This window comes from Ambystoma mexicanum, chromosome 3p, assembly GCF_040938575.1.
Source record: "Ambystoma mexicanum isolate Mex_15411 chromosome 3p, UKY_AmexF1_1, whole genome shotgun sequence".
Lineage (NCBI taxonomy): Eukaryota > Metazoa > Chordata > Amphibia > Caudata > Ambystomatidae > Ambystoma > Ambystoma mexicanum.
Genome location: NC_090925.1, coordinates 326,529,838 through 326,551,436, shown reverse-complemented (window position 1 = coordinate 326,551,436; position 21,599 = coordinate 326,529,838). Strand labels below are relative to the sequence as shown.

Below are 21,599 nucleotides of genomic sequence, written 5' to 3'. Positions count from 1 at the left end.
ACAGCTTCCAAAATAGCTCTGTTAATAGGGCTGCAAGCCACACTATACACCATAAGCCACCTCCTATGTTTGCATGCCACAAGTAAGCACCATTGGTAGCCAACGCACTACACTAACAATGGGTACATATGGGCCACAGATTGAAGGACGACAAATGACTAACGTTTTAGAGCTGCATAAATGAAGGCCAGTTATAACTGAACATAACCTCAGCCTTAAGCATTTGGATAATCACATTTCTACAGATCACTGCATGCAGGGATACTAAATACAACACCACAATGGTAATACAACTGCTATAGTGTTCTTGCCCTGCTGCGTGTGCCAAGAATCTGGGAGAATCTGCTTCAGATAAAGCCAAGCCAATTAACAGGTGCCTTGGTCAAAGGCACCTGAGCCCTTACTTAACACTTAATATGGTTTCCTTGAAAGGAGGAAATGGGTACGCATGCATTAAAATAGTTTGACACACATGCTGGTGTGTGAGAATGAAAACTAACAATGATGGGAGGCACCCGTACTAGAGTAACTTCCCAAAGAAATAATAGAGGCTTAGAAGCACACTGTATGTTTATCGCCTAGGGGTAAAGCTGATGTTTGAGGGAGCATGTGCAGCAGTGACATCACAACCAGATTCAAGGGAATGTTAAAAAAATAGTAATCTTTGTTTTAGAAATGCACAATCACTCAAGGATTCTACAGGAGGCGTTACTTTTACCTCTGTGTGACACTTCAGATGGTGATCAGAACCCTTTCCCCTCCAGACTGTACATTTTGAAATAATTCTGACAAACAAGGTTTTAGTTTCCGAATCCCCTCATCCCTGCCACGTCTGTATGTTTGGCAGCCGTGCTATCCAGTGCCTGCAGCCACTGGGATGCCTTCACTCTTCAGCCCTTACGTCCTGGGTATTGGGGAAAAGAGGAGGGCTCTTAAGTAAAGCAATGCACGCTGTGGGACCTACCAGGCAGGCAGTTACACTCCATCAGCAACACGTTGGTTTTTGTTGCACAGCCAGCTACAGTCTTAAAGCTCTTGAACATTTCTGCTCAAGACAGAGCTCTCCATGTATTCTCAAGTGGCTACAACTATTCTGGTGTCTGAGCTGTGGCATGTGGAACGGGCTTCTGGCCCATGGCAAGATAGATGCACCCAGTCTCCTATTCAGGTTGGTTGCTAAGCATCATAAACGTAGTGCTTTGCTTATTTGTGGAAGTACATGCTCACGTTAGAGCCAGCACTGATTGTTTGTTCTGAAGCATGACCGCCGCAGCCACACCCTTGTCCAGACGACATTATTTTAAAGGCGTGTAGTCCTTGACATTAGACAGCATCACATGGGCATCTGGAGATACGATTTAAGTAACCCTGTGCCAAAGATGGGCTTAACAGAAGGCCGGGAATTAATTGATCCCAAGATAAGCAAATGCCTTTTAGTCATGTGGTAAATGCAGGGGTGCTCCAGTCCTCTTGGCAGTGTAGAGTGGTTCTTACAAGAGGGATTTTGTTGCAAACACACTGCGCACACAACCAAAATGAAAGTTATTTAATTTGTAGTTTAATCCGAAAGAAGGTGCAGCCTGACACGTGTTTCGAGCAACTGGCTCTTCTACTTAGCCTGAAAGCTGGGCTTGCCTTTGTAATCACCATTAATTGGTGTGTGATTAATTAGGTTTGTAAACGTGGGCTCCTGTGATTTGCAGTTGCAAGGTAGGCATTACATGTGAGAAGTTTCAAAAGGACCGGCAGCGTTTCCGCTGTGTCAAAGGAGCAACTGGTTCTTACTTTTTCCCTTTGGTGCTGTGGGAAGGCACAATGATTTCTTTCTTCAAGTTTCTAAAGGCCATCCTCTTTGTTCTCCTCTTAGCCATGTTGCTGCCGATGAGGGGTGTTTTGCGCCCCCTACGGGTGTATGGTGAGCAGATGGAGGTGGTGGACTATCCCTATCCCGGGAGCAGTATGCACTTGAACTTCAAATCCCTCCATGATGGAAAGCCAAAACAAGAGCTAAGGTAGGGAATCCCAATGCAAGCAATGTAGTGGTGAAAATGGACCTCATCCCTTGTGTTGAGGTCCCTGCATGTCCCACTCATGAATTGCCTAAGATTGCTGAACCTCAGAACTAATTATTATCTTTTTCCCTCCCTCAAGGTCCATCACTTTGCATCACCGAATAAGGATGTCGTCCAATGAGTACCATAGCGAGATCCTTGAGTTTGATGCCAGGATACGTTCTCAAGAGGAGCTGTCGGAAAAGGATATCAAAGAGTGAGTAGGCATCCTTGTTGGCTGGGCAAAAGCAGAGGGTTTGCAGGGAGTGAAATTGGTGAGGGTTACTGGTATCGCATCCTCCTGTGGCTGACTTGCTGCCGAACACACAGGAAAAATAGAAGTGGGGGCTAAACAAATGTCCCCCATGTAAAACTGCAGGGAGAAAATATGTGGACATGAAAAGCCAATAGGTGCTGTGGGATTGGTGTGTGCCGCAATACATTAAATGTTATTATTTTACTTTCCATTACCTACAGGTACAAATCGCTTCTTAAGAAGGCACGTGAACTGGAGCTGCGACACCATGATGTTATCCTATGCACATGCTGCGCCGCTTCTCATGACTACCTTAAGAAACTCCCCACCAAGCAGATCCTGATCGATGAGTGTGGCATGTGTACAGAGCCAGAGACTCTAATTCCTCTGGTCAGCCACAAGAAAGCGGAGCAGGTTTGTGTGAACTGTACAGGGGAGTGAGGGAAAGGCAGCCCAGGGAACAATATGAGTGGTTTCAATGGAGAAAGAGCTTGGTAGGTTGGTTTAGCCAGCTTGCTGCTTGTGGGAGAAGTTGGGAACCTCAACCTAGGGTTAGCAAGGTTATTCACAACCCCAGTTGAGCAAAACTACTCTCAAATAGCATTGACCAAGCAGCAAGGCAGAACTAAGGAGGAAGATGACACTGTTGTGTAGTACACTAAACACTTGTGAATCTGCTTAGATTAATATGCTTTGCATAGTCCGCCATGTAGTGATTGGTCGGAGTATAACATCTGCTTTTTTCAAAGTCGAAAAAAGGGGCCTCGACCAGGGCGTTCATGTCACACTATCCCTATCCTACATGTACCCATGATCCAGCACTCGTCAACGCCCTCTGATTGTTTTATTTTTATGGCATCAGTTGGCAGCAAAACTTGTAGAGGAGAGACATTTGTAAACACCATTGCACGCGGATCGCCAACTTTGACATCGAAGCAGAATCTGATGAAAGGCTACCCTGGCTGTGACTCAACAAGGGCTACAGTGATATATGCTTATATATTAAATTTACATGAAGGCCTAGAGAATGTCTTTACAACCTTACAGCCCACAGGCTAGTGTTTCCCCGAGGCTCTTATGGAAAAAACACCTTTTAAATTCTGTCCCAGGTGTAATTTGTAATTTGCCAGGCGTGCCAACAATTTAAACTGAAAACTCTTTGGGAGCACAGTTCAAAACGTGTGGCTTTTTCTAGTGCCCAAGCAACAGAAATCGAGGTTGGGGTTTCAGTTGTTGGGGTCGAGACCGACCCCTACAGCGAAACAAAGAGGTGCTTTCAAGGCAAGCACCGTAGCAGATTCCCCTCCTAATCCCAGCTCTGTCATCTAGACCACAGGGCGATTTACGGAGAAATCCCTCTGCGATCTAGAGACCACCACGACACAAACACAGACACGAGGGAAATAAAGGTTTTGAGTCTTGGCATCGATGCGAAAGACAAGAGACAACAACAGACACTACGTTGGGCGTTACCCACACAGAAACAGCCAACGACAGCACCCAACTGGTGCCCAACTCGACACATTAAAAAAAGTGTTAAACTAAACTTACATTAACTGTTATGTCCACATTGAGCGTCAAAACGCTCTCTAAGGTGTTGAAGCAGAAAAAGGCTTGCTTTTAAATATAAGGCTCAGAGGAGGAGTGGGAGGAATAAAACATGGCTGATGATCAGGGCATTGATGCCAACATTTTAGCTTCAACACCAATCCAAACCTCAACCGCTTCAGAACCAACCCCAAAATGCCAGAGTGGTCGATGCAGGAATTTACGGACACTGTACCGGCTGTACAAGCTTTCCCGGAGGAGACCCCTGGTATAACCCCTATCAGAAAGCGGAATTGAGACCCATCACGTGTCCCAGAATGAATCAGAACCCAACACCGGCATATGACTCCTCCTCCAAACCCTCTCCCAACAGGTGACTCGGAAGGGAGGACTCAAGCCAAACCCTACCGTGATAAGGAGCGGGAGCAGTCAGTGAGGAACCTGCTCAGGGAAGGCGTCTTCTCCCGGACGCAGTTGTCCCATCAGGGCCCCACGCCGGAATCCTGCGGGAAACATAGCGGTTCCCCATGGCCAGATGACCGAGCAGGCGAGAAGGGGGTAGGCTGAGTCACAGCCCCCCGATGGCAGGATCAGGAGGCCATGGGGACCTGGACAGACAGAGCCACGAACGGGGACGGGACTTACACAGGAGGACCAGGCTACTTACTGAATGCAGATTGGGGGAGGGACGGGCCGGGACTTCAAAAGGGAACCAACCTGAACTCTTTGTTCTTTGTTTCCCGCGTGCAGCAGGTCCAGCTGTCAGAGTACCGTTGTGCGTACTAAGGACCAGTGCGAACATCAGAAGGAAAGAAGAAACATTCCTTATTGAAGGGAGAAAACAGTCTATCGGCCCCTGATGCCAAGGACTGAAACCATTCAAGCCCCATAACCCTTTCGGCCAGGAGGGCTTATACCTGAATAAAGGTTTATTTACTTTCTCACAAACAGTCTACCGTCCCTCATTCTACAGACACTTTGTCCAAAATAATGGATTTTATGGAAACACACGAATCACACGCAAAGAGAAAGTTGACTATTCGAGAGAGAACCCCTTCATAAAAAAGCAAAGACACAGTTGGACTCCCAATACACCCCTTCACACATCAGGAGGATTTTCGGGACACTGGAGACACCAATTCACATAAGGAATTCCAGGATCTAGAGCTAGACGAATATATCCTGCCATCCCCTTGTATCAAAATACTTGTAATAAATAAATTACAGCACAGTGGAACAGAACCGGTTGATGAGAGCTGACAGATTGTCACACAGTGAACATCATTTGTATACTGCTAATACAATGTTCATGGATTAGAAATAGTTGTACTTCAAACTTCCCATCCAGGATACACGAAGATTCCTCCACTTATTGAAATCCCGCTTAATACCCTTCAGTAGTGGGGGATAATTAGCCACGTACCATCCTGCCAGGGTCACTGTGATTCTTACCCCCAAGTACCTAATTCCCCCCAGGCTCCACACAAATGGGGTGGGTGCCTCAGTGTATCATGATCCCCTGCCCCCAGGGTTCAGTTCAGTAGTTCGGATTTTTCGAGGTTGGCCTTCAAGCCCGAGACCTCCCCAAATTCCTCCAGCAGCGCCCTACTCACATTAATGGATTCCATTGGCTTTGTTAGTGAGAGCAGCATATCGTCGGCGAATGCTGCCACCTTTTGTTGTTCCCTCCCAAATGGAATGCCGTGGATCCCTTCTGCCTCCATTATTGCCTGTAGGAGGGGTTCCAAATGAATTGCGTAGAGCATTGGGGACAGTGGGCAGCCTTGTTTCATGCTTCTGCTCAATCTGAAGGGTCTGGACATCACCCCGTTCACTGCCACTCTCGTTGATGGCGCCTGATAATTAGCCTGGACCATCTTCAGGAATTCCCCACCAATGCCCATTTTCTGCATAACCCTGAACAGAAAGGACCACTCCATGAGGTTGAATGCTTTTCCCACATCCAACGCTAAGAGGACCACAGCAGTGTCAGTTTTGGGCACCTTTTCCAGCAGGTGGGCCACCCTCCTGATGTTGTCCGCTGTTTGCCTTCCCCTTATAAATCCTGCCTGATCTGGGTGGATCAGGTCTGGGAGGTGTTCCTCCAATCTGTTTGCCAGGATCTTCGTGTAGATCTTGGCGTCTACATTTATTAGCGCTATTGGCCTGTACGACGTTCTCTCCTCTGGATCTTTATTAGGTTTGAAGATGAGGGTTAATCTAGCTTCCTCCATAGATGGGGTTATTCTACCTGTATTCTTGAATGTGTTAAAAAGATATGTCAGATGCAAGGTTAATTCGGTCGCAAACGTTTTGTAAAAGGCCGCTGTGTAGCTGTCTGGTCCTGGAGCTTTGTTTGACGGCAGGTTCCAGATCACCCTCCTTACTTTGTCCTCCGTGATCTCCCGGCTAAGGGCTTCCTGTGCCTCCCTCCCAATTCTGTGCATCGTTACCCTTTGCAGGAAGTCCTCTTGTGTGTGGGCCTGGGGGCCTTGTGATGTGTTTAGGGATTCGTAAAACTTCACTAATGTTTCTTGAATGTCCCCCACCCGTGTAACCCTCTCCCCTTTTTCCATTTTCAAGGCCGTGATCGTGTTTTTGGACTTCGCCCCCCGCAGTAGTCGCACTAGGAGGGCATCTGCTTTATTTGCTTTGGCATAGTATTTTTGGCAGACAGTGAGCAGTGCCCCCTCCGTCTTCTTAGTGCGAAGCATCTCTAATTGCCCTACCGCTCTCCTGTACTCCCTCATGGAGGATCTAAAAGGGGTTGTTCCCGCCCGTTGCCTTGCTACCTCCACCTCAGTTTCAAGCTGTGTCTCCAGCGCTCTCAGCTGCTTTTCCTTCTGAGCCATCGCTGCTATCAGTTCTCCCCTAAGCGTAGCTTTGAACGCATCCCACCTTGTTTCTTCCCTTGTGTCCACCCTTTTGTTGGATTCAAAGAAGCCTTTGACTTTCCCCTCCATTTCTTCTCTAATTACTGGGCCCTAAGTAGGTGCTTTGGGTATTTCCATCCCCATACCCCTCTTTCCTTGTGCCCTAGGTCCATTTGAATGGACACTATCTTATGGCCCGCGATTCCAATGGGGCCCGTATTCACATCCCGGATCCGTCCCACTAAGCCCGTTGAGACCCAGACGTAGTCAATTCTGGACTGAGACCCATGAACTCCCAATAGGAAAGTGTCGCCCTCCTCATTCCCCTTCAGCTCCCGCCACGCGTCCCATAGTCCCGCCCTCTCGATCCTCTCCCTTAGTTCCGCTGACATCACCGCTCCCCTTCCCCTCATGGATGCCACCGACCTATCGCACCCTCTATCCCGGGCTATGTTAAGGTCTCCCATCAGGATTATTTGGCCCTGTGCATTCTCCTCCAATACTGCCAAAAAGCATATCAAAAACTGCTACTGGCCTGTATTTGGTGCGTATGCTACTGCCATAGTGTTGGGGAAATCCTGATACGTCCCCCTGGCCATTATGTACCTTCCCTCCTTGTCCCGTAGAACTTCGAGAACCCTAAAGTCCACTGTGTTTTTGATGGCTATGGCCACTCCACCCGCTTTGCTCTTTTGAGATGCATGCAGGATCCGGTCGAATCCCCGTAACTTTAGTCGTCCCTTGTCTTTGTGCATGAGGTGCGTTTCTTGTAGGCCCAGAATATACGGCCCTTCTTTTCCCGTAAATTGTTCTAGCTTTTTACTCTTGAGGGGGGTGTTAAGCCCCCTGACATTATGGGTTACCCACTTGAACGGTTGTTAATTTGCTTACTTCCTTTGCTTGCCGATGACACTCACCTACCCTTTCTCTGATGAGTCTCTCCCACCCACTTTGCTCCGTCCTTTCCCCTCTCCCATCCTACTCGTTGTCCCTCTGTCCATCCCTATGCCGAGCCGCCTCCCTCCCCCACCCCTTCCCCCCCAACTGGGTCCTCAACCCCTTCCGCCAGCTCCCTCCCCCCTCTTCGGGTCTCATCGCCCTTGCTGATCCTCAGATGTTTTCGCCCCCTCCGCTGCCCTTGTTCTCCTTTTGTCATCCACCACCCCTTCTTATGCTGCCTATTCAGGGCTCGCCCCCACTGGGTGTTTCCCCTCCCTCTTCAATCAACTTTTCACCTCTCTCCTTGTATGGTGGGCCGCGTAGTGTTGCCCTTCTCCTTCTTTTGTCTCTGACTGTAGACTGTTATAATGACTGTTACCATGCTATGATGTCATGTTTGTTTATGTTGTGGTTCTACATTCCGAAAGGACGGTTAGCAGTTGTTCCTGAGAGCTGAATGTAGGCTCAGCACTGCTGGGCTTAGGCTGGTTGCCAATAAAGAAGTTCCACTTACCTGCTGTGTTTCTTCCTTACTACACTGGCGACGAGGGCAACCAGCCCCCCAACCCATGCAGCCGACTTCGGCCCAGCAGTTGCCTGCGTTTCTCCCTGAGGGGCTGCCGGTCCGTGGCTGTCTCCGAGCTCTTCAAGGGAAGAGCTGCCCAGCTGAAGCCGTCCGCATCAAGCAACTTGTTGAAGAAGGGGAAGGAACCCCTCGCTGCGCCGCTTCCACATCACAAGCCGGCGTGCCTGGCCGGCGCTTCCCAGCAGGGGTCGAGCACGGTGCCCCTGCCGCAGTGAGCGTTTGGGCGGAGCAAAGACACGACCAACGGACGCCGGCAAGAGGGGCAGGTGTGTCTGGTCTGCACTCCCCATCCTGGGTCGAGTGCGGTGCCCCTGCCCACTCCAGCGACTCTTCGTGTGCCCATGGACAGGTGAGCGATTTTCCCTGCGCCACCCGCAGCGCTTACGGTGACCGCTCCAGCCCCATCCTGCAGCTCGGCACCGCGCAGTTCTGGGACAGTGGGCAGAGGGAGAACCGCCAGTGGGGAAAGCAACGAGGCAGGAACAGAAGCCACGCGCCCCAAAGGCCTCAGCCCCGGCCGTAGTGCAGCGTAGCATTCCGCGGAGCTCCCGCAGAGAGTCAGCGCCTGGGGGGGAGAGCGGAGAGTGAGCTCTCTCGCTGGGAGAGTCCCCGCCCACTAACGGAGTGCCGTCAGAAACAAAGAGAGCAACATAGGGGCGTTCCTCTACACGATCGCGAATGAATTAACCCTGCGTGCACCGAGCGAAACTCTTGGGTTTCCCTCTGTCCAAAGCCAGAGAGCCTGACAACACGAAGAATTAACCCTGCGCTTACCGTGTAGGATATTTTGGACTTTACCTATGTCTATTGCCAAAGGCCCAGGATAGCGCAGACAAGGAAGGAAGAAGTTGACTGTGATTCTGCTTGGTGTAACCAAGTAACCTTACCAGCATGCAGCACAACAATGCGCGTCCCCCTCCAGCCTTCCTGGCTAGTCCGGGTGAACCAGCAATTGTGTGGGATCTAAGGGTTGACACGTTTAAAGTCTACCTAAGAGCAGCAGGTGGCGCCAAATTTACGGATGACGAAAAAGAAGCTGCATTACTCAACTGTTTGGGGACTGAGGGACTCAGGCTATTCAGGCATCTTCCTGGTCCCAATGTGCATGCCGCCCCAGCTGCCCCCGCGGAAGGGAGTGAAGGGGGGGATGCTCTACCTGGAGTAATACTGGCTTATGAAATGGCTTTGGGCAAGTTGGAGGCGAGGTTTGGCAAGAGGGCCAATGTGGTACTTGAGAGGTATCACTTCTTCGCGAGAGCTCAAGGTTCCAGTGAAGGGATTGATGCTTATGTGACTGCTTTACGTACATTAATAGCGACGTGCAAATTCACAGGCACCATTGATGAATACATCCGTGATCAAGTGATGATGCGGACGTGTGATGTGCGCGTCAGGTAGAGGCTATGGATAGAGAAAGGCCCGCCTCTGGAAAAAGTCATAGAGATAGCCCGTGCAATTGAGGAATCCAGGAAAAGTGTGAGGGAAATGGCCGACAAAAGGGAAACTGTGCATGCCATCATTCCCCGCAAGTCCACGGAAGTCAAAGGGAAGAACAAGGACAACAGGGCAGTGTCTTCCTCGAGGGATTTGTGCAGGAATTGTGGGTGGCGTGGCCATATAGCGGGTGCAAAGGGATGTCCTGCTAACAATGTGGTTTGTAGGAAATGCAAAGTCAAGGGACATTATGCCCGCATGTGCAAGACTGTTGTCTCCACAAAGGACTCAGTGAACATGGTTGACACCAATGATGATGATGATGATGATGTGACAATAGTGGGCTACATGGTTTGTTCAGATGGGAGCGAAAGGAGTGTGCTTGAAGGTTCATTACTAAGTGTTGGGAGCGGCAAGAAAAGAGCTTGGGCGACCCTTATGGTCAACGGTGTTCCGCTGGAGATGATGGTGGACACGGGGTCTCCATACACTATGATATCCCCTGAGCTATACGAATCCAAGTTCCACAAGAGGGTTTCTGATTTATCCTCCCCTGACATAAAACCTTACGCCTATGGGCGGCTACCCATTAAAGTTCTGGGTTTTGAATGGGCTGACATAGAGTTTCAAGGTAGAATGGCTAGGGGTAAGTTGTATGTGGCCCACGATGGTGACCCCGTTGTGGGGTGGGAAGAACAAGCTGCCCTGGAGCTGTTGATTAGACCAGGAAAACCTGTTCCGGTCATGATTGTGACTGAAGGGGACAATGGTGCTGTGTGCTGTGGGGGGATCACGGCAGAAATTTTAGAGAGTAAATTTCCCTCAGTATTTACCTCTAAGTTGGGCAAATTGAAGGGTTTTGCACACAAGATAGTTCTCAAGAGAGGGTCCCTACCTGTTGTTCACAAGGTCAGAAGGGTCCCCATCATGGCTTGTGATGCCTTGAAGGAGGAACTGCACAAACTCAAGGACTCTGGGGTCATAGAAGACGTAGAGTGGTCAGAATGGTTAGCCCCGGTGGTCTTGGCACGGAAGGGTGATGGAGGAATGAGGATGTGTGTTGACCTCAGAGACCTCAATTCATGTATTTGGGTTGACAGACACCCCCTGCCAAATATCAATGAGATGCCTACATTGGTATCAGGGGCTTCATGTTTTTCGACTTTTGACCTCTCGTCTGCCTATCATCAAATAGATTTGCACAGAGAATCTCGCCCACTTACTTCGTTTGTAACCCATTTTGGTGCATTCTGTTTTTGCAGGATGCCTTTTGGGTTGGCCTCCGCTGCCGCGGTTTTTCAGAGGATTAATCAAAAACTCTTTGGGGCCATTAAGGGTGTGTAATGTTTCCAGGATGACATCTTTGTGTTGGGAAGATCGCAAGCTAAGCATGATTGCAGGGTCCTTGAGGTCATGGGTGTCTTGAAAGATTGTGGTCTCACTGTCAAACTTAGCAAATGCAAGGTAGGTGTCCCCAGTGTGACCTATTTGGGAAATTCCTTGGATGCTGAAGGTATTCATCCCAAGGCAGAGTTGGTGAAGACATTGAGTGATGCACCGGCCCTGACTAACAAGGACCAGTTTGAAAGGGGCCCCTAGGGGTCCCTCGTGCTATGGAAACAAGGCAATGACCATACACGAAAAGATGCGCCAGACACGAGGTTTCAAATTCCCAATGCTAGGGTTTATTGCAAGCAAAAGATAGTATCAATTGGCCAATTTTGATCTCACGCCCCGCAACGTGAGTTTCCTAGACCTCGAGGGACGCAAGAGAGTGAATTACGTACATCAGTTACATATATACCAAATGCATATCATACAATCAGCAAAGTCATGTTCAACACCCCTCTGTATTAAATTCCTTTGAACTCGGGATGACGATGGACATATCCGACGAGTATGACGATTATAATGCTTTCGATGTCTATTCTAGTAACAATGTGCAATTTAGAAAGTGCAGAGGCATCTTTTAGAACACGGTGGTTCTGTTCTTGGAAGCAATCTGTATACGGGGGAAGAGCCACATTCCAAGCTTTGCTATCTATGAGGTACTATTTGTGTCCTGGGAGCCGACATGTTCTAAAGGGTTTTTGCGAGGGGGGCCGTAAGAGAAGCATAATTCAAGCCTTTAACTGTATTATTCTAACATATTCTACCATCGTACGAGACTGGCTGGCAGCTGTGAAGTGATTAAATGCCCTGCAGCTCCCTCCCAAGGCTACAGAGAGGGAGCGTGGGCATTCCTCTCTGGGCTACTCATGAAGAGTTTCAGCAAACTCTTCAGTCCCGCGACCTTGTCCTTTCATATTCAGACAACAATGTTAACAGTTGAGCAGAGTAAGCAGAATCCGCAAGAATTGCAAGCTGCAAAGCAGTTTTTAGACAAAAAGCAATGAGCAATGGTTAACAAGCAAAATGGCGATTCTTACTACATTTAAAATGGCTGCTTGTCGGTCAAGCATAGCAGTTCATATTTCTCCAATTCGGTGCATAAGACGGTTGGCCCACGGCCATCAAGTTACGTCTATCATTCAAATGAAGGGTATTCATTTTTCCAGATTGACAAGTTGAGATCCTTCATGGGTCTTGCAGAGTATTACAGCAGGTTTATACCCTCGTATGCTGACAAGACTGTTAGTATGAGGTCGTTACTGAGGAAGGGTGTACATTTTGCATGGTCATATCAGTGTCAGGCGGAATTTGTCAAGTTGAAGCAGGTGATTGAACAAGCCCCGTCCTTAGGGTCCTTCTCTCCGGCTAGGAAAACATTTCTCACGGTGGATGCGAGTATGGTATAGGTGCTGTTTTGGAGCAAAGGGTGGATGGTGAACTGCGACCTATTGTTTTTGCATCCAGATTGCTCAGGGAGGCTGAAGGCAGGTATGCTGTCATAGAGAGGGAAGCTTTGGCTGTCATGTGGGCGTCCAAATATTTCAGAACCTTTCTGTGGGGAATTGAATACACCCTGCGTACTGACCACAAACCTTTGGTGCATGTGCTGACGACTAAAGGTTTGTCTCACACGGATCATGAGGTGGATGGCAGATATGACAGAGTTTAATTTCAAAGTTGAATATGTTCCAGGAACTAGGAATGCAGTAGCAAATTGTCTGTCGGGCTTTCCTAAATCTGTGGATGAGATTGAGCTTCAAGAGGTCGCAGGGGACGACTGTACCCTGGTGGCCAGTGTGGTCCCCGCGGTGTCAGAGTCTGAGTGGGGTGCAGAATGTACTGATATCCTGAGTTGATGGAGGTGAGGACGGCGCTCACTAGTGGAGTTATAGGACCTGAGTTGTCTAAATCCTATAGGCATGTGTGGGAGGAATTGTCTGTGGGTCCATGGGGTGTGGCTAGAGGCCTGAGGTTAGTTCCTCCTCGTTCCCTTAGAGGGAAGCTTGTTGATTTGGCCCATGAGGGGCACATAGGGAGGTCCATGACCAAGAGAAGACTCAGAGAAGACTATTGGTGGCCCCGAATGGATGCTGATGTGGAGGATGTAGTGAAGGATTGTGCAGCTTATTCCACCAGTGACAAGAGCAAGGTTCCCGCTCCCCAACCTGTTTATCCGGTGGAACCACCCCGTGAAGTGTGGTCCAAGGTGGCGTTTGACATAATGGGACCCATTGATTCATTGGGGGGAGATTTGAGGTTTATTGTCGTTATGGTGGATTATACATCTCGATGGGTGGAGGCCACAGCCTTGTCTACGGTTACCGCTGAGAAAGTGGTAGAGTTCCTCTCTGCAGTGTTTGACAGGGAGGGTGTGCCTGCTGGTTTAGTTACTGACAATGGCTCTCAGTTTGTGTTGGAGTATATGCAGAAATTTTGAACTTGGAATACGCCATCATAGAGTTGCGCTATACAACCCACAAGCCAACGGTCTGGTAGAACGCATGAATCGTTTTATCAAGGGGGCCATCCAGTTGGCTCTTGCCAATGGTCTTCCGTGGAGAAGAGTAGTGTCAGAATCACTTAAGGCTTACATGCTTACCCCTTCTATTGTTACTGGTCATTCTCCTTTTGAGCTGATGCGAGGGAGGAAACCTGGCTCCAAGTTGAGAGTGCCAGCCCTGGGTGGCGGTGTTCAGAGACAGGTGGACATGCAGGAAGTTTTGGATCGAGTTAGGAACAGGCAAGAACGGTTTTTGAGTGAGCAAATGACCTGTAGGAAACCCCTTCCTGTGAAGATTGGTGATTGGGTTCAGATTAGGAATCCTAGGTTTGTGGCCAAGGATCTCAGCAAATACTTAAATCCACGCAAAATAGTCAAGTGTGGTCGTGACTATGTAAAACTTGATGATGGGTCCACCTGGAGTCTCAGGCGTGTAGTAGTGGTGGACAAGGAGAAAGTGGTTTCTGCGGGGGGTGAGTCTAGTGTGCCCGGCAACGAATCAGGAGATGCTGGGGTGGGTTGTGATGTCCCCTTAAAAGGCTCAACTATCCGGGAGGAGAATGAGGGACTAGTTAACTTGCAGCCCATGATCAGTGGAGCGGCTCTTGATCCCCAGGGTATTGAGGAACATTCCGTTTCCATCTCTGTGCCTGATTCTGGTGTTAGGGATGTTCCGGTGGATGAATGTGAAGTGTCCGCTGCTGGGGTGGCCAACTCTATTCCTACACATACTCGGTCTGGCAGGGAGAGGAAGGTTCCCTCCAAGTACAAAGAATTTGTTTTGGGTGCTGTTGTTCAGTAGCACCTCTTAGTTTTTTTTGGTATTTCTTCATTGCTCTTGTGAGCGATCCATGTTATGGTTGGGCTTAAAGTGAGTGTATGTCAGTCTGGTGGTGTGTGTGTGTGTGTCTGTTGTGTGTGATTGCTGATGCGAGTGTGGAGGGTGTGTGTGTGTGTGTGTGTGGATCTTGGATGGATGTTCTCTTATTGAATAAAGGGGGAAGAAGTGTTATAATGTCTCTTGGGTGGAATTCTACCTCGTAGAATTCCACCCATGCTATGATGTCATGTTTGTTTATGTTGTGGTTCTACATTCCGAAAGGATGGTTAGCAGTTGTTCCTGAGAGCTGAATGTAGGCTCAGCACTGCTGGGCTTAGGCTGGTTGCCAATAAAGAAGTTCCACTTACCTGCTGTGTTTCTTCCTTACTACATAGACCATTCACACGGTTTCATTCTCAGCCCGTTCGCCATACCTGGCGCCCTTTCGGGCCTATCCTCCCTTCGCTCCTGGTCCAGATCGAGGTGCAGCATATCTACCCCTTCTTGTAGGATGGTAATACGTCTTTGTCCCCCTGCCCACTCAAAGAGGAGCCCATAGGGAAATGTCCATTTGTATCTGATCCCCTTTTCTTTGAGTAGCACCAGGACCGGGCCCATATAACCGAGCTTTACAGAGTGCTGCTTGCTAAATCCTGATAAAGCTCTATCCGTTGGTCCTGGAACTTGATCGGTTCCTGTTGTCTTGCTGCTCTCAGCAATGTTTCTTTTTGGCCGTATCTCGTAAAAGCTGCAAGCACATCCCTTGGTCTGGCCTTCATATCTGTTGTGGCTGAATATAATGTGGAATGCTTGGTGGGTGGAACTTGGGAAGGAATGGATGCAACACTTGCAATGTTAATAAGCACAAGAAATAAAATGCTGCCATTGCATGGCGAAGTAAATGTGAAGTGAACAAATAAAGCAAAAGAGTAATAAAATAAATGCAACACAAATAAAATGAAATGAAACAAGACAAAACAATGGGCTAAGGTATTATAGATGCCCAATGGAAACAATTAAAAGAACACAGCAAAGCCAATAACGCTGCACTATCAATCACAAAGCAAGGGCGATAGACAAACTGTGTCCACAGAACACCAGAGTGGAAAGGAAAGATGGAAATGATTTTCGCTGCAGCATCGCAAATGCTATGAAAGAAATTAAATGCAACAGTGTTGATTGTTGGGCAACAATACAATTAGGAGGAAACTGTGCCATAAGTTAAATGGTGTGAGCTCTGTATGATAGTGATCTCTGGAACCAACACAATTCACGTGCATATTCAAACTTTGAACTGATGTTAGTGAAAGTACACAATAACATGCTGCAATAATTGCGACAAGAAAGATAACAGTAAAGGTTGGAATTGAAGAAGATAGCTAACAAAGAAATAAATGTGACAGCACCAGCAGAATAAAACAGAAAACCAAAACTAGAGTCGAGCACAAAATACACTGGATAAATGAAAGAGATTACGGATATTGGCCCTCATTCCAACCCAGGTGGTAAGTTCCCTACTTTACCACCATGGTGTAAACTCTGTTTACACCATGGTGGATGGCGGATTTACCGCCCCATTCCAAGGTGAGTGGGGCGGTAAATCCCCAATCCCCATTTACCCTTCCCCATTCCCATTTTTGCCACATAGGGCATAATGGGAGTGGGGAAGGCGCTAATTACGGCACCGTAAATTACGGTGCCATAATTAGCGCCAAGGACGCTTAGCGCCTTGGTACTTAACGCCTGCAAAAAACGCGCGTTAAGGTGGAAATCAGGCGTTAAGGGTTAACGGCGCCGACGGCGCCGTTAAACCCTTAACACCTGGGTTGGAATGAGGACCATTGTGCCCAGCCAAGGGACGTATGTCACAAGCCTATCTCAGAAGCCCAATTGCTTGCACACGATAAGTGGAAAAAAGAAATAGCAACATGATAATATAACAAACATAGCAAAGTGTGCTGCAGTCGATAACGACGGCGAGATTGATGGCTGGAAGCATAGAGATCATGCACAGAGAATAGTCAGAATGTCACAACCAGTTTATTAATCTCGGAAAGAGTGTCTTATCGAACAATAAGGGAAGGGAAATAACATTGTACAATCAAGCAACAAGGACAACAACAGTTTGCATTATTAGATATTTGCTGATAAAAGAAAGAGTGAAGCAACTGCCAGAAGTGAGTAACCATGTCCCTGAATAACACAAGTGGGGAGACAAGACCAGTCCAAAATAATGGGATTCCGGTGAACTATTTACAGTGTACTGACCCATTTAAACTGGAGCCACAGGAAGATCAGGGGCAACGGTGGCAGGAATGGATGGAGGAGTTAGAGAACCTTTTGAAAGCAGCAGGAAATCAGGATGCTTCAAACAAAATTGACATATTTGTTAATTTGGTAGGAAAGGAAGTGAATAATGTGGTGATGAGCATTCCAGCTCATGAAAAACAACCTATCAACAATTAATCTTTGCTATTGGTGAACATCTGGTGATCCCTCCCAATTGGGATTATGAACGGTACGCATATAACCAATGCATACAGAGTCCACATGAAACAATTGATCAATTTGCATTACGATTAAAGAGAAAGGCGGCATATTGCGAATTTGCATGTTTTAGTGATGATGAGGCGATTAGGCTGAAAATCATTCAAGGGTGTACGTCATCACAACTTCGGAGACATCTTTTAAAAGTGCCTCCCCCATTAAAGGAAGTCCTGGAGTTGGCAAGAGTGTATGAAAGAACTGAAAAGCAAGTGTTCAAGATGGAAAACAGAAGTGGGTTGAATAGCATTACTGGTGTCAGAGCTAACGGAAAGATGCAATCCTGATGTTCAAACCTATTCACCTGACAAAGCGCATGTGATGGTAAAGGCAAGAGTCGACCAGGAAAGAAGTGTTATAGATGTGGATTGGAATTCCCACACAGAGGTAGATGTCCAGCTTTTGGTCGGAGGTGTATGAGATGTGGACAGAGGAATCATTTCTGGATCATGTGCAGAGAGGAGGTCCCAGCATTGGCAACATGGAGAACCAGCATACGAGTGCTACCAAGGAGGAGGTGTGGCATGGTGAGATTTCCTGATGCAAGATCGTACTGGGAGAGAGAGACTATACAACCTAGTGCTAGTAGCTATGTGGAAATCTGTCAGTCCCAGCTGGGACGTGCCAAAGCAGTAGAACCAAACCAAAGAAAAGATCTGGCCATGAAGCATTTTGAAAATGGCGCGGGGGGGCATGGACATGGATAGGGACATGGAGGGAAGAAGGCTGCAGGCCAATGTAGATCGGATAAGTCGCAAGAGGAGAATTGAAGGAAATCAGATGCCAGTGAGTGAAAGTGAATCTGTACTGAGCAGGCAGAAACAACAAAGGAAGATGGGATCCAGCCATGAGCTAGAGCCATTAATAATGATGGCTGTCAAAACGCCCATAGCGACTGTTGTGAAAGATGATGGCATAGTAACAGGGGATGATTCGCTCTTCCATGCAATGTTCCAGGATGAGTTGGAAGAAGAAACATCATCTGAGGAAGGGAGAAATGAGGAGCATGTTGGTCCTATGTCACAGGATGACTCGAATAGAGAACTGTATGGGGAAAGGAGGAGTGAAGAAACTGTTGGTCTCCTTTCACTTAAGGACTCTGGACATTTGCCACCTTGTTTGCTTGGCGATAGTTGCCCTCAAAGGACTATACGCAAACCCTTGCGTCTCATTGAACAAATGTAGAGGTAATCCTGTCAGACTGATGGAGAGAGTGAACCTCTATGATAAACAAGGGGGAGGTGTTGTGGCTGAATAGAATGTGGAATGCTTGGTGGGTGGAACTTGGGAAGGAATGGAATGGAGAGGGGACAGTTATGATAGAGGAATAAAGGAGTTCAGACCCACATGCTGTCTCCTGTCATTATTTAATGAAGATATGACAATTAGAATGGTGTAAATACAGTATACAACAATATCTCTATTGAGACGAACCACTCTGTGGACCCTGTCTAATTCCACTTCGCGCCTTGAAACACAAAGATGCTTTGGGTGACCCCCTTCAGGTCCTTGTCTTGTACTGTTTCTGGGAGCAATTTCAATCTTATATTGACCCTCTGGGACCTGTTCTCCATGTCCTCCATTTGAAGTTCCAGGCTCTGTGTTGCCACGTCCAGTTTCTTGATAGCCTCGCTGTTCACCTTCGTGTCGTCACCCACTTCCTGTAATCCCCTCTCCACAATGTCCGTTCTCTCTCCCAATTGATTAAATTCCTGCTTGACTTCCCACAAGGCCGCACTGAGGTCCGAACGTAGTAACTGAAATTGGTCCTGGAAAGTCTTAACCAGATTAGACTGTAGGGATATCATTTCGCTGTGGAAGTCCTGGTACGATATCAGCGCTGTTGGGTACGACTCTCTGGTGTGGCCCGGTCCATCGCACCCTCCTAGGTGCCCCTAATCATCTCACTGGGTTCCCTGGCCGTCCACATTGTCGCTAGCGTTCCGGGGGTATTTCCCTGTGGGTGTGTCCCTTTGTTCGCTTTACCTTTTTCTGGACATGGTGGGATGCTGCCCGCTCTCCTCTACAGTTGGGTGCCGCCTTTCAACTTCTTTTCCTCTCTCAGCCCCCTGCGGGCCTTCTCGTCTCGAGGTGGGCCCCCCTGAAGTTTTCCCTTTATTCCAGGTTCCTCTGCTTGAGCGCCTCTCTCTGCATGCTCTTTATTCCTGGGTGCCCCCTCCCTTGTTGGGGCCCTTGGCCTCACCTTTCTGGCCTCCTAGCCCAGTCCTTCCTTGCCGCTCTGGTTGGCGTCCCCCACTAGTTCCCTGGAGTGGCGTGTTACCCTGCTTCTTCCCAGTTTTTCTTTCACCTCTGCTGTGATTGGTCCCCTCCTTATTGTGGAATTTTCTAGTGTTAGAACTCACTCAGGCTTGATCCGCTTCTGGGGGTGGCTCCCCTCCCCTATTACCAGTATTCGGGGGCCCTATGGGCCTACTGCCGCTGCTGTCCCAGGTGTCTACTGCCCAGGTCCGTGGGCCTCCCTCTGGCAATTCTGCACCAGCCTGGGATCCTCCGCACCTGTGATGCGCCCTGTTATGCCCAACCTCATGGGTGCACTTGTCTGGTCTGGGCCTCTCCGCCCTTGTTCCACTATGGAGGCTCTGTTGGCTGGGTATTTCTGACCCTTAGGCGGGAAGGGGTGTCCTACTAATAATATCCTCTCTTGGCTCCTCCTTGCCTCTATGGCCTCTCTCCTGTTCCCTAACGGTATGTCCCCCTTGGGGCATACTCCCTTGTTGCTCTTGGCCTTTGGGCCACCTCTCCCATCTCTCTAATGTAGTCTCTGGGACTCCACTACCTCGCCCGCTGGTCAGGCGTCCCAGGCCCTTAATGTTCAGTGCCTGAGCGGGTGCGCCCCAGGGCGGTGGCGCTGCTGCCTCTCACCTGGGCCTCTCCTGTCCTTCCTCCCTGCTCCGTCCACGCCGTCCCCTGGAGCGGGACTCTCCGATCCTGGGGGGGGCCAGATGGCGCTGCACAGGCTCCTCTCCGCTCGTTCCTCTTCGTCTCCGGGGTGCGCCGTGCAGAGTTTCAGCTGCTGCCACTGTCACCCTCACGTCCCCGGCTGTCGCTGCTCATCAGCCCAATGTGGAGCTTGTCGCGTGCTGATGCCTGGTTCTCTGCAGTCCCGGGCACTTGGTGTTCAGTGCCTGAGCGGGTGTGCCCCCTGGGCCGTGGTGCTGCTGCCTCTTACCCGGGCCTCTCCTGCCCTTCCTCCCTGCTCTGTCCACGCCGTCCCTTGGGCTCTCCGATGCTCGGGGGGGGGGGCAGATGGCACTGCTTAGGCTCTGATGCGCTCATTCCTCCTCGTCTCCAGGGTGCGCCGTGTGAAGTTACGGCTGCTGCCTCTGTCACCCTCACGTCACCGGGTCTCCCTGCTCGTCAGCCCGCTGCCGAGCCTGTCGTGTGCTGGCGCCTGGCCTCCTGCAGCGTCCCGGGGAACTCTGTCGGAGCTCGGGTCCCCTGGCTTCTGCTGTTGGCAGGATGATGGGCCGCCCTGTGGGGTGTGTGAACTCTCCTGGGCCGTCGGCTACGGCTCGCCTGCCGGGCTCCATCTCTCATTTGCGGCGTCTCCACTGGGGTGTCTGTGCCACCATTTTGGGCTGCTCCTTCTCCCGATCGTGCCCCTGCTGCCTTCCCTGTCCTTCACGGGGGGGCTACGACTATAGTGGGGTGGTGGATCCTGCTGAAATCGCTGGGGAGGCACAGGAGTGCTGCTGGCACGTCTAACTGGTGTCGGCGGCCATCTTAGAATCGTCCATCTATTATTCACTCGAGTTATACAGTGTGTTGCTTGGTTGAGTAATGCAATATTTTCTGCCCTTGAGACAATGGCAGTAAATGATATGTAGCATCTCTCCAGTGGGATGTGCCTTTATGGTAGCCTGATTTGGTGCAATGTAACTTGTCTAAATGATTTAATGGAAATCTGCTGGGTGTTTAAGGGTTTGTGGCTGATTCACAATCCCCCTCTTATTTAAATGCCAAATGCTCCTACCGTTGACAAGGTACAAAACTGAAATCCTACTGGTTGGCCCCAAGGACACCCTCAAAAAACCAGAGCTACTGCAGTTTCAAAATATAGAACATTGTAGTCACAGTCTCGACTACTGTAAAAACTCTGGTAGTCTTTCTGGGCAGAATCCTATCTATGGATAGACAGGTCAGCTATATCTCTCTTCATTAACACTCACAACCAAAATTATCAATCCTGTAAAACCCTACCTCTTGGCCAAAAACTCTCAACATCGCCACAGCGACCATAGGTGCAAAACTAGACTATTGTAATGTCCTCCTACTCGGCACATCCGCCATAAACATCAACAGATTACAAGTTGCTCAAAAAAATGCACTTAGAGCAGCCCTCGGCATTCCTAGGAGAGAGCAAATCTCTCAGGAAAGAAAAGAGGCCCACTGGCTCCCCATCAGAGAGTGCATAATGTTCAAGACACTTACAATCACCCACAGATGCCTATTCCAGTCAGCACCCACTTATCTAGTGTAACGAATACACCAAGTTCAACCACTCAGACCCAAACATGACATATATTCACACCAACTCACAATTCCTACCTTTAACAGAACCAAAGCCGGTGGGTCCAGTTTCGAGGTATTGGCACCAAAATCCTGGAACTCACTACCACTTGAACTCAGAACAGT

General features: G+C 49.0%; 1 protein-coding gene across 2 annotated transcripts in view; it reads left to right on the top strand.

The window, feature by feature from the left end:
* The window catches only part of LOC138580390 (3'-5' exoribonuclease HELZ2-like), a 957,207-nt gene that overhangs the window by 596,490 nt on the left and 339,118 nt on the right, over positions 1-21,599 (top strand). Inside the window, exons 13-16 of one of the 2 annotated variants that reach the window (XM_069650903.1) lie at positions 1,868-2,012; positions 2,152-2,268; positions 2,529-2,721; positions 4,606-6,018. In XM_069650903.1, coding sequence (XP_069507004.1) covers positions 1,868-2,012; positions 2,152-2,268; positions 2,529-2,721; positions 4,606-4,641 — 491 coding nt within the window. In that variant the 3' untranslated portion in view covers positions 4,642-6,018. Of the gene's footprint in view, positions 1-1,867; positions 2,013-2,151; positions 2,269-2,528; positions 2,722-4,605; positions 6,019-21,599 lie in introns of those variants that run through there. The other variant, XM_069650902.1, reaches the window with a different exon arrangement.